This window comes from Aulonocara stuartgranti (assembly GCF_965226115.1).
Source record: "Aulonocara stuartgranti genome assembly, chromosome: 3".
Lineage (NCBI taxonomy): Eukaryota > Metazoa > Chordata > Actinopteri > Cichliformes > Cichlidae > Aulonocara > Aulonocara stuartgranti.
In genome coordinates, this window is record NC_138941.1 from 18,540,430 (window position 1) to 18,559,375 (window position 18,946).

The 18,946-nt window shown below is 42.9% G+C and overlaps 2 protein-coding genes and 1 long non-coding RNA gene across 4 annotated transcripts in view; 1 reads left to right on the forward strand and 2 right to left on the reverse strand.

Moving 5' to 3' along the window:
• Window positions 1-18,946, reverse strand: part of LOC309700493 (uncharacterized protein) — a 2,098,293-nt gene that overhangs the window by 251,220 nt on the left and 1,828,127 nt on the right. The gene's annotated exons all lie outside the window — the stretch shown is intronic.
• On the forward strand, window positions 45-739 carry LOC309701432. The gene is made up of 3 exons (XR_014274982.1): window positions 45-160; window positions 473-536; window positions 664-739. It is a non-coding gene; the product is annotated as an uncharacterized lncRNA (long non-coding RNA).
• The window catches only part of LOC309700563 (protein NLRC3-like), a 69,411-nt gene continuing 51,089 nt past the window's right edge, over window positions 625-18,946 (reverse strand). Inside the window, exons 6-12 of one of the 2 annotated variants that reach the window (XM_082524173.1) lie at window positions 15,061-15,156; window positions 13,513-13,589; window positions 11,569-13,396; window positions 9,885-10,058; window positions 7,919-8,143; window positions 2,830-3,003; window positions 625-2,154 (exon numbers count right to left, since the gene is read on the reverse strand). In XM_082524173.1, the coding sequence (XP_082380299.1) occupies window positions 2,145-2,154; window positions 2,830-3,003; window positions 7,919-8,143; window positions 9,885-10,058; window positions 11,569-13,396; window positions 13,513-13,589; window positions 15,061-15,156 (2,584 nt within the window). In that variant the 3' untranslated portion in view covers window positions 625-2,144. The remainder of the gene's footprint in view (window positions 2,155-2,829; window positions 3,004-7,918; window positions 8,144-9,884; window positions 10,059-11,568; window positions 13,397-13,512; window positions 13,590-15,060; window positions 15,157-18,946) is intronic. The other variant, XM_082524174.1, reaches the window with a different exon arrangement.

The following is an 18,946-nucleotide window of genomic DNA, read 5'->3' on the forward strand; positions in this document are numbered from 1 at the left end:
ATGCAGAAAGAACCTTTATCAGCAATTCGATTCCTTTAGATGTTTTTGTGTACAGCACTCAAGCAGTTACTTCAAAAATTGTTGCTGTTGTTGTATAAACTCAGATTTTTCAAAACAGGTCATTGATGCATATCTGCACCGTGTTATTGACAGACGAAAGGTAAGTAAGAAATGTCATTTACCTACTAATTTTGAAATAAAAAAAACCCTATTTACTGTTCTATAACATTTTTGTATACTTGTGCAGAATGCTGCACACCTGCTCTGTTCAGTAGTTGCAAGCTCGTTGTTTTCTGGGCAGTTCAGATGCCTCAACTGGTATGTTGAAAGCTCAGAAGTGGTCCAAACAGTTGACTCCTTTCTGTTGCTGAGGAAAGAGTTCGGTTCCTTTAAAGAAGACTATATTTGAAAACACCCTGAGACGCATGGTACCTAAGTAAATCCAAATTACTCTGCACTTCCTATCCCACAGATGAAGTTCCCAGTTGAAGACGTGGCTGTGCCCTGTGAACTTTGGTACACACTGGATTCTTGTGGTATGTGTTCATTTTGTTATTAATTTGCATAATTTGTTGTGAAGCAGTTTCTTGCACAAAGTGTTATTTTTAAATAAGTTTTCAGTGGCACAAACAATTGTAATTTTTAATTTAACTTTTTCTTTAGATTGTCAACATTTCTGCACAGAAAATACTGCTCATAGACCCCATGGGAATGAAGGTGTTTATGACAGGAAAATTCTGCGCAACTGGAGGTATGTATGATACTGAGGTGTTATTCTTAGATTAAAAAAAAAAATCTTGTTTCATTACAAACACTTTTGTTCAACTAGGAATTTTCTGAGGATGAGAGGGCATGAAGACACCATGGAGTGGCAGTTACAGACTATGCAACACAACAAGCGACAGGATTCCAGCAGTTGTGGAGTTTTACTGTTAAAGGTAACCCGTATTCAAATGATTCAGTTTCTTGTTAGCTAGAATTAAGACTTTAAGTGAATTTAAGTGAAGTGAAAGTTATTTCGGTCAACAACAACAAAGATGATCATTTTACATAGAAGTACTTAATCATACAGTAACTGAAAAAGGAATAGGCTGAAGCCTTGTGGCTTATAATTATCCTATCCTTTACCTAATTAAGACTTTACATTCTAATTATGATCAATCTCACAGTTTGCAGAACACTACCTTGATTTTGGAGAGGTCAGTGAGGTGTCAACCACTACAGAGCCAGTTGTGCTGGAGCGAATGCAGATAGCTTGCACCCTACTTGAAAATCGAGGTAAGTCCAGTAAAGTCCTTATCACGTTAGTGCGTACTTCCAATTTAAATAGTGCTTTTCAAACAGCACAGTACAAATAGTGCTCTTCAAACACTTTCAGATAAGACCCTTCTCAAAGTCTAATTTAGACTAATTTTCCAGGAAGTATATTTGGAAAAAATGTACTATTATTTTTTAATTATTCAATAAATAATGTTTGATTAAAACCTAACTATGATTGTGTTTCAGGGAACGCTGAGGACTACTGCATTGTTTGCTCCATGTTAGATGCTAACGCTGACCGCAGCATGATTGAAATGGTAAAACAAAACAAAAGAAACACATAAGTCTTAGTATCATTACTTGCCAATCATAATTAAAATGTTGAGTAATAGTATTCACCAAACAGAATATGAGCCATTTATTTTTCCTTTCCAGGTGCAGTGTGAATCTTGCCAAAGATGGGCACATTTTGCATGTGCAAAATATAAAGAGAGCAACCAAGAATATAAATGCCAAAAATGTAGCCAGAGTCAGACAGAGACTGTGCAGAGACTGTAGAAGGACAGAGCAGCAGCAGAGCAGTCCAGATACACTGATGATCCTCTGTCAGATCCAGAGGGACACACAGGGATGATGCTGGACTCTACATTGTGTCTGACAGTGGAGCTGTTCTCAGAGCAGTTCACTCTGCAGCACTGACAGTCATCTGCACTTCTTCTCATTCCTCTGTCAGTCACTGCTGGATGAAGCTCTCCTCTCCACCTCCCAGTAACATGGCCCAGTCAGAGCGTCTCTACACACAAGCTGCTGCTGCTTCAACCTCTCTGGATCATCAGGACACAGCTCCTCCTCTCTCAGCACACACACCGTCCTGTTTACCATCATCACCTCCACCTGCAGAGAGAAGAAGGAAGAGCAGAGGAGATAAACGAGTGTTTCCAGAGACTCTTCATCAGCTGTCAGTCAGTGATGCAGCACATCCAGTATAAAGAGCAGCAGGGACTTCAGTGCTGGGACTGTACTAGGACTCATTGTTGCTTCACTTTTTCTAATCTTTGGATTTTTATTGAAGTTGATGAAAATGTTTTTCCCTCCTAGTTTGAGTTTGGACTTTCATTCATTAGAAGAACCTTGGTGTGTCCACTCTGAGCTCTGTAGGAACCCCAACAACAAGCCCAACAATCCAGATGGACGGTTCCAGCTGTTAACTGGAGGAATTCCATCCAAACATCTGCTCTCACTAAATTCTTCCTCACCTACAGACTGTGTTCTTCACTGCTTTAAACTTGGAAACGAATGCAGTCATTGGTCTGCGTGCTGCTTTGTTCAGAGAGCTGATTGGCTGTTGACAGTGTTTGATCAGAGCGTGTCAGCCGTTACCATGGTGACCATAAAGGTCAGAAACAGGAAGTGTTTGTGTCCAATCCTGAAGCCTGTCACCATTCTCCTCTCACAGCTTCACTGAGAAGCTGCAGCTTTACAGGAAACACTGGATCTTTGTTTCATACTGACTGTGTTTAGTACAATACTGCTGACAGCACCACCCACTCACTCCATCACTCTACTGACCTCAGAGTCTCCAGTCTGTAGTCTGGACTCTGCTGAAGATCAGACAGCTGCTTCACATCTGGATGCTTCAGGTTGTTAAGTTGTAGCTCCAGCTCTCTCAGATGGGAGGGGTTGGACTTCAGCGCTGCTGCCAGATAATCACAGCTGATCTCTGACAAACCACAGTCCCACAATCTGTATAAAGAATGAAAGATGTAAGTTTATTAGACAAAGTGTGAGCTTGAAATCATTCAGTGTTTCATCATCTGTTCAGAGCTGAAGAAGGTTCAGAATGTAGAAGTTTAGAAAATGGAAACTCCAAACAGCTGAAGCCAACAGGAAGCAGCTTCAAACAGGAAACTGTGCAGAGTTTCAGACTATATGTCCTGATGCAGCCAGTTGGATTTTGGAGATTTGAATCTCTGTTCTGTGACTAAGTCCTTGAATCATTTCTTCCAGTTGGTCCAACAAGACAGACTAAGTGTTGGACATGTGTTGTGGCTCCATTAGGGGAGCTTCTAAATGTGATGTGATGGCCCCTCTGGGTCTGTCAGGTCACAGGACTGAAGAGAGCTCAAACTGGGCACACAGTTGTTCCAGTCTGGACCAAAGACTCTATACTGGGACTGAGGGACTGCTTTGACTGCACCCACTGGGACTTTTTAAAGGCTCATGTTCTCACTTAGATCATCGATTTCTACTTACATTTCTTTCTGGGAAAAATGGGGATTACTTTGGAAACAGGAAGTATTTTCCCCAATAAGCAGCCCTGGATTAGTAAATCACTCCAACATGTTCTCAGGCAGAAGAAGCTGTCTTGTTATGAGGGAGAGAAGAAAAAGATTGAGGCACAGAAACTTGTTGAAAGAGAGATAAAGCAGCTAAAATCAGGTGTAAAAGTAAAGCAGAGGATGAGCTGAATAAAGGACACTCAAGGCTGGCTTGGAAAGGAATGAAGTCCATGGTGGGGATGCAGAACAAGGAGCAAAGATGAATGTGATGCTGAATCAGCAGAAGACTTGGACTCATTTGATTCCAGCTTTGATATCATTGATTTCAATGAAGAGCTTTGTGATTGTAGCAAAGGGCTGGTAGCTCTGAGAGTCCCACTGATGAGGTGTTTGTGTGGAAATCTCTTAGTGGGACCAAAGAGAGAAAAAGCCCTGGTCCTGATGCTGTGGGAGGGAAATGATTGAAGTGTGCTGTGAGGAACTGACTGGGAGATTTTCACACATTTTCCAGTCCTCCTTGGAACAACAGGAAGTTCCCAGCACATGGAAACAAAGGTTAAGTGTCCTATGGCACTCAGTGATGATGGTGCTGTGGCCCCACCACCTCCACCTCTTTGTAAAGGAACTAACTGTAATCTGAAGCTTCAAATGGAACTAAGACTTCCTCCACTAGGTGGCAGTGTCTGATGAGAAAGTGTTAGTGGAGCTGGCCTGGAGTCAGAAACAGGAAGATGCAGGATTTGGGCTGAAATGGGGAAAAGTGGTTCGCACTAGTGCCTTAAAGCAAGAAGGTTGTAGGTTGAAGCTTGTTGGCCTTTCTGTGGAGGTTGGATGTTCTCCCACAGTCCAATGAAGTGCTGCTTAGGTTCATTGGTGCTTCTAAATTGGCTGTAGGTGTGGATGTGAGAGAGTGCTTCTCTGTCTCTCTCTGTTGGCCCTGTGATGGACTGCTCACCTGTGCAGGTGGACCACACCTCTTGCCCTATGACAGCTAGGACACAGGCTGCAGCCCTGTGAGCCTAAGCTGAATAAACAGTTAGCAAAAATGATCCATAGATGGCCTGAAATCCCCCAGTTAGCAGTTTGGTAGATAGCTATGACATGCTAATCCCATCCAGCAGCTGTATTCTACCTGTAAGCTGATCCCTGCTGAGCCAAAGCACTTTTTCATATACAAATTACAACCTTTAATAGAAACCTATTGGTCAGCATCTTATTAGCCTGCTGTTAGCTTCATTCCACAGAAAACTGAGAGAAACTAACAGAGTTGATAAAGAATAAAGAGAAATGTGCTGATTTAAAGCCTTTGAAGTGCTTCAGATGATCTCTGTCCACTTCTGTCCACTCATTCATTCATGTAAGCTTTCTAATGCAGCTTTGATCTTCACAGTCTGCTTCATGAAACTCATTCTAACCCTGAATGTCAGAGTATTCCTCCTTCTCTTTCCCATCATTCATGCTGGCAGTGGAGGAGATTTGGATGTTGGACTGTGTTTTGGATGATGTGTGTATGTTTGTGTTGGACTGCTGTCTGTAAAGCAAACGCACATTTTGCTTTGGATTTCAGTGTCAGACAGACTTTAAGGTGGAATGAAGAGTTGGAGAGTTTCACAGTGAATTATCCAGTGGAGGATTTTTCTTCTTCTTTGAAGGTTTGAAATGTGAACATTGTTCTGCTGCAGTCAATGGACTAAACCAGAGAAGAAGAAAACAGACTTTACCATGAAGATCCTCAGTGTGGATCAGTATAATATCAGCCTGATGTCTGCAGTTTAGTGTCAGCACAACTTTCACATCATATTCATCTCAGCACAACTAAAACATGCTGACTGACCTCAGAGTTTCAAGTCCACATCCTGGACTCTCCAGGAAACCACACAGATGCTTCACTCCTGAATCCTGCAGCTTGTTGTTCCTGCTCAGGTCCAGCTGTCTCAGATGGGAGGGGTTGGACTTCAGTGCTGCTGCCAGATAATCACAGCTGATCTCTGACAAACCACAGCCCCACAATCTGTATAAAGAATGAAAGATGTAAGTTTATTAGACAAACTGTGAGCTTGAAATCATTCAGTGTTTCATCATCTGTTCAGAGCTGAAGAAGGTTCAGAATGTAGAAGTTTAGAAAATGGAAACTCCAAACAGCTGAAGCCAACAGGAAGCAGCTTCAAACAGGAAACTGCAGAGTTTCAGACTATATGTCCTGATGCAGCCAGTTGGATTTTGGAGATTTGAATCTCTGTTCTGTGACTAAGTCCTTGAATCATTTCTTCCAGTTGGTCCAACAAGACAGACTCAGTGTTGGACATGTGTTGTGGCTCCATTAGGGGAGCTTCTAAATGTGATGTGATGGCCCCTCTGGGTCTGTCAGGTCACAGGACTGAAGAGAGCTCAAACTGGGCACACAGTTGTTCCAGTCTGGACCAAAGACTATATACTGGGACTGAGGGACTGCTTTGACTGCACCCACTGGGACTTTTTAAAGGCTCATGTTCTCACGTAGATCATCGATTTCTACTTACATTTCTTTCTGGGAAAAATGGGGATTACTTTGGAAACAGGAAGTATTTTCCCCAATAAGCAGCCCTGGATTAGTAAATCACTCCAACATGTTCTCAGGCAGAAGAAGCTGTCTTGTTATGAGGGAGAGAAGAAAAAGATTGAGGCACAGAAACTTGTTGAAAGAGAGATAAAGCAGCTAAAATCAGGTGTAAAAGTAAAGCAGAGGATGAGCTGAATAAAGGACACTCAAGGCTGGCTTGGAAAGGAATGAAGTCCATGGTGGGGATGCAGAACAAGGAGCAAAGATGAATGTGATGCTGAATCAGCAGAAGACTTGGACTCATTTGATTCCAGCTTTGATATCATTGATTTCAATGAAGAGCTTTGTGATTGTAGCAAAGGGCTGGTAGCTCTGAGAGTCCCACTGATGAGGTGTTTGTGTGGAAATCTCTTAGTGGGAGCAAAGAGAGAAAAAGCCCTGGTCCTGATGCTGTGGGAGGGAAATGATTGAAGTGTGCTGTGAGGAACTGACTGGGAGATTTTCACACATTTTCCAGTTCTCCTTGGAACAACAGGAAGTTCCCAGCACATGGAAACAAAGGTTAAGTGTCCTATGGCACTCAGTGATGATGGTGCTGTGGCCCCACCACCTCCACCTCTTTGTAAAGGAACTAACTGTCATCTGAAGCTTCAAATGGGACTAAGACTTCCTCCACTAGGTGGCAGTGTCTGATGAGAAAGTGTTAGTGGAGCTGGCCTGGAGTCAGAAACAGGAAGATGCAGGATTTGGGCTGAAATGGGGAAAAGTGGTTTGCACTAGTGCCTTAAAGCAAGAAGGTTGTAGGTTGAAGCTTGTTGGCCTTTCTGTGGAGGTTGGATGTTCTCCCACAGTCCAATGAAATGCTGCTTAGGTTCATTGGTGCTTCTAAATTGGCTGTAGGTGTGGATGTGAGAGAGTGCTTCTCTGTCTCTCTCTGTTGGCCCTGTGATGGACTGCTCACCTGTGCAGGTGGACCACGCCTCTTGCCCTATGACAGCTAGGGCACAGGCTGCAGCCCTGTGAGCCTAAGCTGAATAAACAGTTAGCAAAAATGATCCATAGATGGCCTGAAATCCCCCAGTTAGCAGTTTGGTAGATAGCTATGACATGCTAATCCCATCCAGCAGCTGTATTCTACCTGTAAGCTGATCCCTGCTGAGCCAAAGCACTTTTTCATATACAAATTACAACCTTTAATAGAAACCTATTGGTCAGCATCTTATTAGCCTGCTGTTAGCTTCATTCCACAGAAAACTGAGAGAAACTAACAGAGTTGATAAAGAATAAAGAGAAATGTGCTGATTTAAAGCCTTTGAAGTGCTTCAGATGATCTCTGTCCACTTCTGTCCACTCATTCATTCATGTAAGCTTTCTAATGCAGCTTTGATCTTCACAGTCTGCTTCATGAAACTCATTCTAACCCTGAATGTCAGAGTATTCCTCCTTCTCTTTCCCATCATTCATGCTGGCAGTGGAGGAGATTTGGATGTTGGACTGTGTTTTGGATGATGTGTGTATGTTTGTGTTGGACTGCTGTCTGTAAAGCAAACGCACATTTTGCTTTGGATTTCAGTGTCAGACAGACTTTAAGGTGGAATGAAGAGTTGGAGAGTTTCACAGTGAATTATCCAGTGGAGGATTTTTCTTCTTCTTTGAAGGTTTGAAATGTGAACATTGTTCTGCTGCAGTCAATGGACTAAACCAGAGAAGAAGAAAACAGACTTTACCATGAAGATCCTCAGTGTGGATCAGTATAATATCAGCCTGATGTCTGCAGTTTAGTGTCAGCACAACTTTCACATCATATTCATCTCAGCACAACTAAAACATGCTGACTGACCTCAGAGTTTCAAGTCCACATCCTGGACTCTCCAGGAAACCACACAGATGCTTCACTCCTGAATCCTGCAGCTTTTTCTTGTTAGTAAACCACAGATCCTGCAGGTTGTTGCTGTAAATTGAAGAACAGCTACTCAGCTCCAGCTGTCTCAGATGGGAGGGGTTGGACTTCAGTGCTGCTGCCAGATAATCACAGCTGATCTCTGACAAACCACAGTTGATCAATCTGTATAAAGAATGAAAGATGTAAGTTTATTAGACAAAGTGTGAGCTTGAAATCATTCAGTGTTTCATCATCTGTTCAGAGCTGAAGAAGGTTCAGAATGTAGAAGTTTAGAAAATGGAAACTCCAAACAGCTGAAGCCAACAGGAAGCAGCTTCAAACAAACACAACAAGAGAAAAAACTCCGAATGTTTCACATTAAAGTCATACATTTATCATAAAAACAGGACAAAGACTTGAAAAAGTCGTGTTTTTCCTTCCAGGAACCACAAGGCTTCACTTTTAAAGGTGAAGTGTGAAAGAAATGGACATATTTGAAGTCCAACACCTTTTTCCAGTCACATTATTAAAGCAGACAAACTACAAGCTCATTTTCACTCCAACAAGTCATCTTCTGACCTGGACTAACAACACTGGTCTCTATGTGCAGCTGGCTGTGAGACCAGTGCTCAGGGAGCGTCTACAAAGTGCAACACTGAAAGAACATCACACACTAATTTGCTTCCATCATCCAACCTGAAGAGGAAACAGAGACGCCTCCCCTTCAAAGTAAAAGCTGCTCCTTTTGGACACAGTATCAAAGAAAGTCTACAGTATAACATAGAAAAGACAGAACAAAGTTTTGGTTGTTTTTAAATTGTGCAGAAATGAAACTACACTAAGCTCAATTATGTGACAGACATTTCATCCCATGTCAGTTTGGCCTCATCCTGGGCCGGATTATCCAGCACACACTCTGACCACAGGCCCAGGGGCCACGCACAGCTGGGCTCCATCCAAGAGACAGCAAACAAACCAACACAATAAAAAGCACCATGTGATCTTCTTACATCTTCAAGACAAACATAGTAAAAACATGAGCATATTTGTTTCCTGATAAAATGATGTGACAGGTAGAACAGAGTAAAGTGGTGGTGTTACAGCCTTTCTCCCCTCTGCTGCCGAGGCTGTTAGTCTCTCCCAAACTCAGCTACAGGACTTCCAAATGAATGAAAGCAGCAGAAGTGGCTTTACAAATGAAAGAGGAAGAGGAGAAGAAGAGGAGAGGGAGGCCACCCTGACCATCACTCCAGCTGAAAACATCACACTTCCATTAAAGTTGGTGAGGAAATGTTGAGCAGGATGAGCTGCTGGCTAATCTGGAGGCTGTAGCAGCAGCTCACAGTCACAGTGGATTTCCACTCATGAAAAAGCTCTGGCTGCTTCATTTCTCATCTCATATCAGAGACTTTAAAGCTTCACTGAAGCTGTACTGTGATGCTTCCATATCCCAGTGAGGCCTCCATAATGATTTCAGCTGTTCTGTACACACACTGTGTGCCCTGTATGGCTCAAAGTCTCTGCAGCCTGTTTTTATCTGCTATCATCAGATCTTCATCATCCTCATTCACATCCCTCACACACTCTACAGCCTCATCAGCACTGACTTCATCTTCACTGACTGATGGAGCACAACATGAACCTGTGGAGGCTGAAACACTGTCCTGTCAAACATCTCCCCGTCACCACTCCACTTCTGTCAGCCTTTAAATGAACCCTGCTCAAGTCTGTCACTTCTGTTTGGAGCCAAAAGGAAAAACTCTTGTTCAGTCGTTTGGAAAGACAACATTTCTGAAAGCACTCAAACTTCTTCACATTTGTCTTCAGACACATCCTGAACATTTAGGAACTGAAGAAAGTTTCAAACATCAATCAAAGACCTGAAATATAGAAAAACAACAACAGCCGCAGTCAGTGAACTCACCTCAGAGTCTCCAGTCCACAGTTTGGACTCTCCAGTCCAGCACACAGAAGCTTCACACCTGAATCCTGCAGCTTGTTCCAACTCATGTCCAGCTCTGTCAGATGGGAGGGGTTGGACTTCAGAGCTGAGGCCACAACTTCACAGTGAGACTCGGAGAGTCCACACTGAGTCAGTCTGTGATGATAGAAAATATAAAATGTGTTATTATAAAAGCAGAAAATCTGCATTATAAACACAGACTGAATGTATATGAAGACAAAACAGAGTGAGGTCATAATCTGATGAATCTGCTCTTCACATCTGTGCTTCAGCTCCTCTTACTGTGTTTGACATGACACAACGATTGAGTCTCTCTCAGACCTGCAGACTTTTAATGAGAATCTTTGTTTGGCTTTAATCTGCAGATGAAGGAGGAAGATGGTGTCACATTTAGGCTTCCATAATGTCCACAGTCTGTCACTGAGATCTGATCCAGAGTCAGAGTGAAGACACACATTTGGACTGTTTCCTGTTTTGACTCCAGAACATTTTGAATGAGTTCAGCTCAGTGAAGAGTTCCAGCTGGAAAGATGATCGCTGTTTGCTACCTGCTGTCAGGTACGACTGTTCACGTCCACACGCAGGAAAAACCTGCTGACTGTTACCAAACGGAGCAGAAATCTCATCACTGGACAATAATGATGAATGAACTCAGAGCTGCTGATATCAGATCTGATTTCAGGGGAACTAAACACAGAAATGATTGGCTCATTTTAGCTTTCTGAGCCATTATCTGCTGGTGTGTCGCTAGTTGGCAGAAAATGATTTGTATTCCTGTTCAGGGCTTCAGTGTTTATGAGTCCAGATCCAGGTGACAGCAAGTCAAAATGATGTTACCTGTCTGTGTCCAGCAGCAGCCTGTATTCACTTTGAATATTGTTATAACCTGACATGGATCAGTTTGTCTTTGATTGGTTTGTAAATGTCACTGTTTCCATTGGACCTGAGTGACGTACAAAGACAGAGAGGGAGAGAAAGGAGAGAGAGGATGGAGACAGCAAAGAGAGAGCAAACACAAACAGGTGAGAGTGGACAGGTGACCAAGGTCAGCAACCAATCAGAGAGCTTCTGTTTGACCCACAGTCACTGATGATGACTGCACATAACCAAGCAGTGTGTTACTCTGATATCAAATATGGATCCTGCTCTTATAATAATGATCATCAGATGATATTATTGTGTTATTTTGTAGCTGAATACGATGTTTGTGTGATTATCAGTGAAAGAAGCAGTGAGGAGGATGGAGAGAGAGAGAGGACAGAGGGTGAAGTTAGAAACACTAAAAGGATTTTTCATGGATTTCATGGATGATTTGAGTGATTTCCAGCAGGACACTTAAACATGTCAGTGGACGTCCTAAAGAACATATTCACTGATATGAAACGTGTCATTGAACAGGATTAATATCAGTGGAAACATGGTGGAAACAGCTGTGACTGCATGGATGTGACACACTTCAAATCTGTTCTCCACTCTTGGATTTGGGATCCATGGAGCTGCTGCTGAGTCTGTACAATAAAGGAATGGTGTGGAAGGTTGCAGCGTACGGACACAAACACTTTGTGCTTACAATCTGATTTTATTTTCAACATTAAACTACTAACCTACACTGATCAATGATGTTAATGATCACATCTGGACTCACCCAGCCTTTCTGCAGTTCCTCACAGCTGGAATCAGTCTCAGTCGTCCCTGCTCTGATGTTTTGTACTTCTGCAGGTCCAACTCATCCAGAACCTCCTCTGACATCTGCAGCATGTAGGCCAGAGCTGAGCACTGGATCTCAGAGAGTTCCTTCTTTGATCTGTTCTCTGACTTCAGGAACTCTTGGATCTCCTGAAATAATGAGAGGTGGTTCATCTCCATCAGACAGTGGAAGATGTTGATGCTTCTGTCAGGAGAGATTTCATCACTGTTCATCTTCTTCAGGTTGTTGATGACTCTCTGGATGGTTCCTGGACTGATCTCTGTCTGACCCAGCAGACCTACTAAGAGTCTCTGGTTGGACTCCAGACAGAGGCCATGAAGGAAGCGAACAAACAGGTCCAGGTGGCCGTTTTTACTCTGGAGGGATTTCTCCATGACTCTCCTCAGAAATACATCAAGTGATTGGAGATCTTTGTTATCAAAAAGATTGAAAATCATCTTGGTGAAAGATTCTGATTTTAGAAACATCTTCAGCACCTCTGTCTTCCTGCTGGTGTGACAGTGGAACATGTAGACAGCAGCCAGAAACTCCTGAATGCTCAGATGAACAAAGCAGTAGACTGGTTTCTGGAAGATCACACACTCTCTTTTGAAGATCTCTGTACAAACTCCTGAGTACACCGAGGCCTCTGTCACATCCAGACCACACTGCTCCAGGTCTTCTTGGTAGAACATGATGTTTCCTTTCTCCAGATGTTCAAACGCCAGCCTCCCCAGCTTCAGAAGAACTTCCCTGTCAGCCTCCGTCAGCTCCTGTGGACTCGTCTCATGTCCCTCATGGTACTTGTTCTTCTTCCTCTTTGTCTGAACCAGCAGGAAGTGTGAGTACATGTCAGTCAGGGTCTTGGGCAGCTCTCCTCTCTGCTCTGTAGTCAACATGTGCTCCAGAACTGTAGCAGTGATCCAGCAGAAGACTGGGATACTACACATGATGTGGAGGCTCCTGGATGTCTTCATGTGGGAGATGATTCTGCTGGACAGCTCTTCATCACTGAATCTCCTCCTGAAGTACTCCTCCTTCTGGGCGTCAGTGAAGCCTCGTACTTCTGTTAGCCTGTCAACACATGTAGGAGGGATCTGATTGGCTGCTGCAGGTCGGGAAGTTATCCAGACGAGAGCCGAGGGAAGCAGATTCCCCTGGATGAGGTTTGTCAGCAGCTGGCTGACTGATGACTTCTGTGTGACATCAGACAGCAGCTTCCTGTTGGTGAAATCCAATGAAAGTCTGCTTTCATCCAGGCCGTCAAAGATGAACAAAAGCTGAGAGACAGCCAGCTTCTCTGCTGTGACCTTCTGTAATGTTGGATGGAAAACATGGAGCAGTTCCAGAAGACTGTACTGCTCATCTCTGATCAGGTTCAGCTCCCTGAATGGAAGCAGAACCACCACACTGACATGTTGGTTCTCCAAGCCCTCTGCCCAGTCCAGAGTGAACTTCTGCACTGAGAAGGTTTTTCCAACACCAGCCACGCCGTTGGTCAGAACCACTCTGATGGGTCTCTGTTGGTCAGGTAAGGCTTTAAAGATGTCCTGGCACCTGATTGGAGCGTCATGGAGGGCGTCCATCTTGGAAGCTGTCTCCAGCTGCCTCACCTCATGTTGGGTATGAACCTCTTCACTCTGTCCCTCTGTGATGTAGAGCTCAGTGTAGATGGTGTTGAGGAGGGTTCTACTTCCTGTTTCATCACTTCCTTCAGTCACACGTTCACATCTCCTCCTCAGACTGATCTTATGTTCATCTAAAACCTCCTGCAGACCAACATCTGCTGAAAGAAAGAAAAACAATGAGACTAAAGAGAAAGAAAACTCTTCAATGTCTGAACAACACAAGAAGTCCAGTTTTCAGAAATGAGTCCATCAGCAGACAGATGTTCAGTCTTACTTTGTACACAGCTGCTCTGACTGGCTGTCTGCAGTCCAGCTCTGCTTCTGGATCTTTCTCCACACTGTGCAGAAGCTCTGATGGTGACACAGAAAAGTCACAGTGGAGATACTTCTGTCCACCTTTGATTAGACTCATTATAAAAAGGAAAACAAAGTTTGAACACAGTCATGTTTCCAGTTCACTGACTTACATTTATTCCATGGACACTCACTCTAACCTGAAGCACAGCTACAACCCAACATTGTTGAGGCCTCATCTCCTCCTTTCCTGACTGTAGAGGTTAAATATGCAACAACCAACAAATAAAAGAATTTGGTTCATTTCAAAGAAATTCACACGGTGACCAAGTAAAGTAACCGTAGTAAAGGAGACAACATCCCGTTGATGGTGGGATTATTTGAAAGATTTGCTTTAGTCACGTCACCAAATGCAGTTGAACCACCCGTGGATCCATGTTTGACCATTCTACCACTCTGAGCTCTGCTTTTGAATCATTTTATTATTATCATCATTCATTTATTCATTCTTTGGAGGGGGGCTATTTCCTAATGCCGCCCTAATAAGCTGATGTTCAAGGGGAAATATAACAGAAACTCTTTCAGTGTTATTCATTAATAAATTAACAGATAAACTGTGAAGAAGAAAAAAACTGAGATTTAAAGGAGAGAGTGAGAAACTTGATCATCCATCCTCATAATACATGTTTATCAGTATCTGCTGTGACCATACTGCAGTAATAACTACAAGTCTACATTTCTGTGACTGTTGATCAATCACAGCAGGAATCTGAGCTCATCTCTGCACACAGAGCAGCTTCAGCTCTGGGATAAACTGCTCGCTTCACGTCCTTCTCAGCTCACAGACACTCATCCTGATATTTTCCTTTAACATTTGATGGTATAATTCATCTGAGTTTACACTTTATCTGCATAAATACAGAAAAACAGACCCAAACACCAGAAACCATCAGTTTCACCATGTAGAATATATTGTTGTTTCCTTGCTTTTAATTCAGAGAAAAACTCTGATTTGGATTTTCTCTGTTCTCTTTGCCACAGCCCATCCCAGCAGCAGCTGAAGCAGCTGACTGTCACAACACTGAATAACACTTTAGGAGGAATTTCAGAGGTCAGTAAAGCTCCAGTTTCAACATCAGTTAATTAATCATAGTTCATCATAAATGTTAACCTGGCTGGCACACATGTTAATGTTAGCTATTTAAATATTAGCAGTTAGCTGAGGCCACAAGAAGAAGAGGCCCTAGAAGAACAATGGATGATAAGATTAGATTTTCAAGACTAGGCAGAGACGTGTTTTCCTTACCTAACCTAACCTACAGTTATGTTTCCTTATTTCTGCTGTTTGCATGTTCACAGCTGAAATAAAGCTGCCTCTTTGACTTCATCCTGTTGTGTTTGGGTCCAATCCTGCCTGCCACACAGCGCTACAGGACAAAGTCTAAGATTTTTATCTTTTTAATGAATCTTTGGTCATATTTATCCAGGAAAACACAAACATGTAAAGGAGTCATCACAGTTCTCTGACCTCGTTGGTTCAGCACTGAAGTCTGGAGGGTAATCTTTGGACCAGTCACTCCTCACCGACGGACAGCTGGATCCTGCAGACTGTGACCTCTGACCTCTGCAGACACAAACATGTTTTATTCAATGATCAATTCTCTGATGAAGTGATTGAAGCAGCTGTGATCACACAGACTGCAGATAATGCAGCTGTTTCCTGTCAGTAACAGTCCTCTTAGATTAGAGTTCAGCTTTTTACAGGAAAACAAATGTCCCTGAATGCAACAGTGAGACACAGTCTGCCTGTGTGGCTGTGATAGCTGCCGTTAGGAGCGCTCATGTGTTTGCAGTTAGACGAGGAGATGTTACCATCATGGACACGTTAACAAATCCTGCAGCATCACGTGGCACAAACACTTTGTGTTCCTGTCATCTGCAAGCAACAGGAAGTTCATTAATAAAGGCGGGATGGAGACGCGACTGTGATGGTTCTCCTTCATCCAGCTGTTACACACATCTGGGCTCATAGGACGAGCCTTTGTCTAATACAGCAGCTGCTCTCTGAACACTTTTCTGAAGAGGAGCTGCACAAACCTTTGTTTGCTTTCTAGAGCAGCGTATCAAAGTCAAACTACCCACTGCTAGCAGCTGTTTCTATCATAGTTTAGGATCCAGATGTGTGAGGTCTAGATTTACACCTCTGATTAAAATACATAGTTAAAAACAGCCAATTGAGTCCAAATGTGTCTTAAACCAGATAAACTGACAGTTACAGCTGAGCCTGTGTATCCTTGGAGACACTGCTCTGCTACAGAGATGCATTTTAGAAACCAGGAAACATCAAAATCATTTAAATCAGAGAGTTCTTGTTCCTAACAGCTCACCTCGCTGCAGCAGAGACTTTAAAATCAATGATAAAATCTTACGCCTAAATTAACTTTACTGTTAACGAGTTTTCATGTTTCTGTAATCCACCAGTGTGCTCATGCTTTTTTAAGTGAAAACATATTTTTAAAGATCAAATATAATTATGTTTGTTATTTGTGGAGTTTAAATGTCCTTGACAGAGACAGATGATGATCATTATCCTGCACTGTGCTCTCAGGTTTGGTCGAGCTAGCACAAAGAATGGCTATGTTGAACTTCCTCCTGGGATCTACACTAAGAAGTGAGTCCAACATTAGCAGGGTCTCTTTCCTTTATCTGGATTCACTTTAGCATTCACAGTCACGTGAAGCTTGTTATTAACTCGATAAGTCAACCCAGGGTTTCAGCTGAGCGCTCACATGAAACACATGGTGTTGGCAGCATCTGATCAATCATATTCATGGAGACGTGTATCAGCAACAGAGCAGCTGAGTCTGCAGAAGGAAGTCAAACTAAACCACAGGAACAATATGAGGAGATTACACACATAATAAAATACTAGCAGTAACACAGCTGCTGCAGACAAATCAGTCGTGTGATCGTGTGTGAGAGGAGAAGGACTGTAAAGGAGTTTGGTGTTAAAAGCTCTGTATGAATGTGGGAGACTTTGAAGGGCTTTAAAAAGGCCAATATAAAATAAAAGGCAGCAAAATTGCTGAGTGTGAAAGTCACCAGACTTATCAGACCTCTGTGATTAAGACCTGTAAGAACACCTGTTTGTACTTGTTGGCATTATATCAAACACACACGTATATTAAGCCTTTGTTTGAACTCTGGTTGAATTTGTTACTTTCAGACTGTGAAACATCACAGAGGCTGCAGCTGCAGATCTTTTATTCACCTGGAAATTTACTTTAAATGTTAGATGGAAAATGTATTGCTCAGTTTAACCAAAGTAAGAACAAGAATCCATAAACCTTCATAAAGACAAACATCTCCCAGAACATTGAGCTGCTGAAGTGTCACTGAAGGGAAAAACTATTTGTCCTCCTCCATCCAGCAACACCTGAAACACCTGAGTGGAAGCTCCTCCCTACACTGTGTTTGAAGCAAAGCACAAAGGAGACACCTGCTGGAGCAGCTGGAGTCCTACAGACACTCAGCCTCTTCACTACACAAACACCTCCTACAACATCCACTCTTTCCACTCTGACTGCTGTGTTTGTGGAAACACTCCAACACACACCGCTTCACATACCAACATAGAAATGTGTGAAAAAGAGCTGAGCTGATATTAAACATGAGGATTTATTCAGAAATACAGAGTCAGGAACAACATCTAGACACACATTACCTCTCAGCAGCAGAAGAACAGCCTTTAAAGTTTGCACCAACACCCTTCGACTCGTTGCTCTTTAAGGAAACACAGCTGGGTTCAGGTCCAGGAGATTCTGGCCTCTTATTGATCCTAAAAGAAAAACAATAAATGTCACAGCTTCATGAGATAGGAAGAAAAACTGGAAACATTAAATTAAAGATATGATGAACAATCTCATAAAAATAATGTACTTACTCTTTGTCACATAACAGTCTTTTGTTAAAGTTTGCACCAATATACTTCGACCTGTTGCTCTTTAAGGAAACACAGCTGGGTTCAGGTCCAGGCTCTGGATTAGTTTCAGGGTTATGTCCAGCTGAGCCTGGTACGCCCCACAGCTCTGGGCTTTAAAACAACACACACAGAGGTATGAGTGTGAATAATGATGGAGCAGTGATGTGAGTGCTGAGCTGTGACATGGAGAAGAGTCATGGACAGTTAGAGATGGTCATCTCACCTCTGAGCTTTGGTCTGGCTCTCATGTTCCCCACACAGAGTGCTTTTAGAGGGAGGGACTCCCTCCTCTCTGTCCTCACACTGATCCATGCTGCTCAATTCACATCAGCTCACACACACTTTCTACCTTCACCTGCAGAGGAAACACAAATCATTCATGTGCACATCAACTGAGAGCTGCAGAGGTCGTGTCTGATGTGTTGGACTAACATCCATCTGAGACGCAGCTTTCATCAGTTCACTACAAAAAGTGTCACAGAGCCCAGTTCAGCCTCCAAATCCTCCATTACTGTAGTCCTACAAAGCAGCAGGTCAAACATGGCTGCAGAGAGCAGCTTTATGTCAGTAACCATGTCCAGGACCGAGCTGACTGCTTACAGAGTTCATACTCTAACTGCTAGCTGCTCTGCTAGCTAAGCTAACTCAGTAACAGTGACTCTGACAGCAGTTACTGTGGAACAGCGGCCGAGCTCAGGACACATTCAGTGTGTTTAGTCTGAGTCCTGGACTCTGATTCAATGGATTCAATCCAGCTCAGAGTTTCATGTGTTCATCAGAATAAAATACATGCACTAATATAACAGAAGTGATGCTCTGAATGCAGGACTGTAATGGAGGATAAATAAGGTTTTTACAGCCTGAAAGAAACATTCAGTTCATATATTTGTAGACAGTGAAGCAGCTTTTAATACTGCAGCTGTTTCCTTCACCTGTGTGTGTGTGAGCCACACCTTCATGTGCTGCTTTAGAAATATGTGGTCTGACTGCTCAGACTGAGTCTAGGAGGAAAGTTCACACGCTGGAGAAAGTTTTGTTCCTAACTTTGTCAGAGTTCAGCTCCAAAGACAAAGAAGACGGAGCTCACAGTCTGTAGATGGTCCTCAGTGTGTGTGTGAAGCACACAGGAGTGTGTTTATGTCAGCAAATCAGTGTGTGTGAAGAGTCTGAGGGAGTGTGTGAATGAGACTCAACACTGAAACCAACAGTCCAAGAAAAGCGTCTGGATTTCTTTAAGTTTAACTTAAAGAAGTCCAGACGCTTTTCTTTTTGTCTCCATAATGTCTCCATAATGCTGCAATGTTATCTGCCGCAGAAACACTGTGCAGAAGCTCTGATGGTGACACAGAAAAGTCACAGTGGAGATACTTCTGTCCACCTTTGATTAGACTCATTATAAAAAGGAAAACAAAGTTTGAACACAGTCATGTTT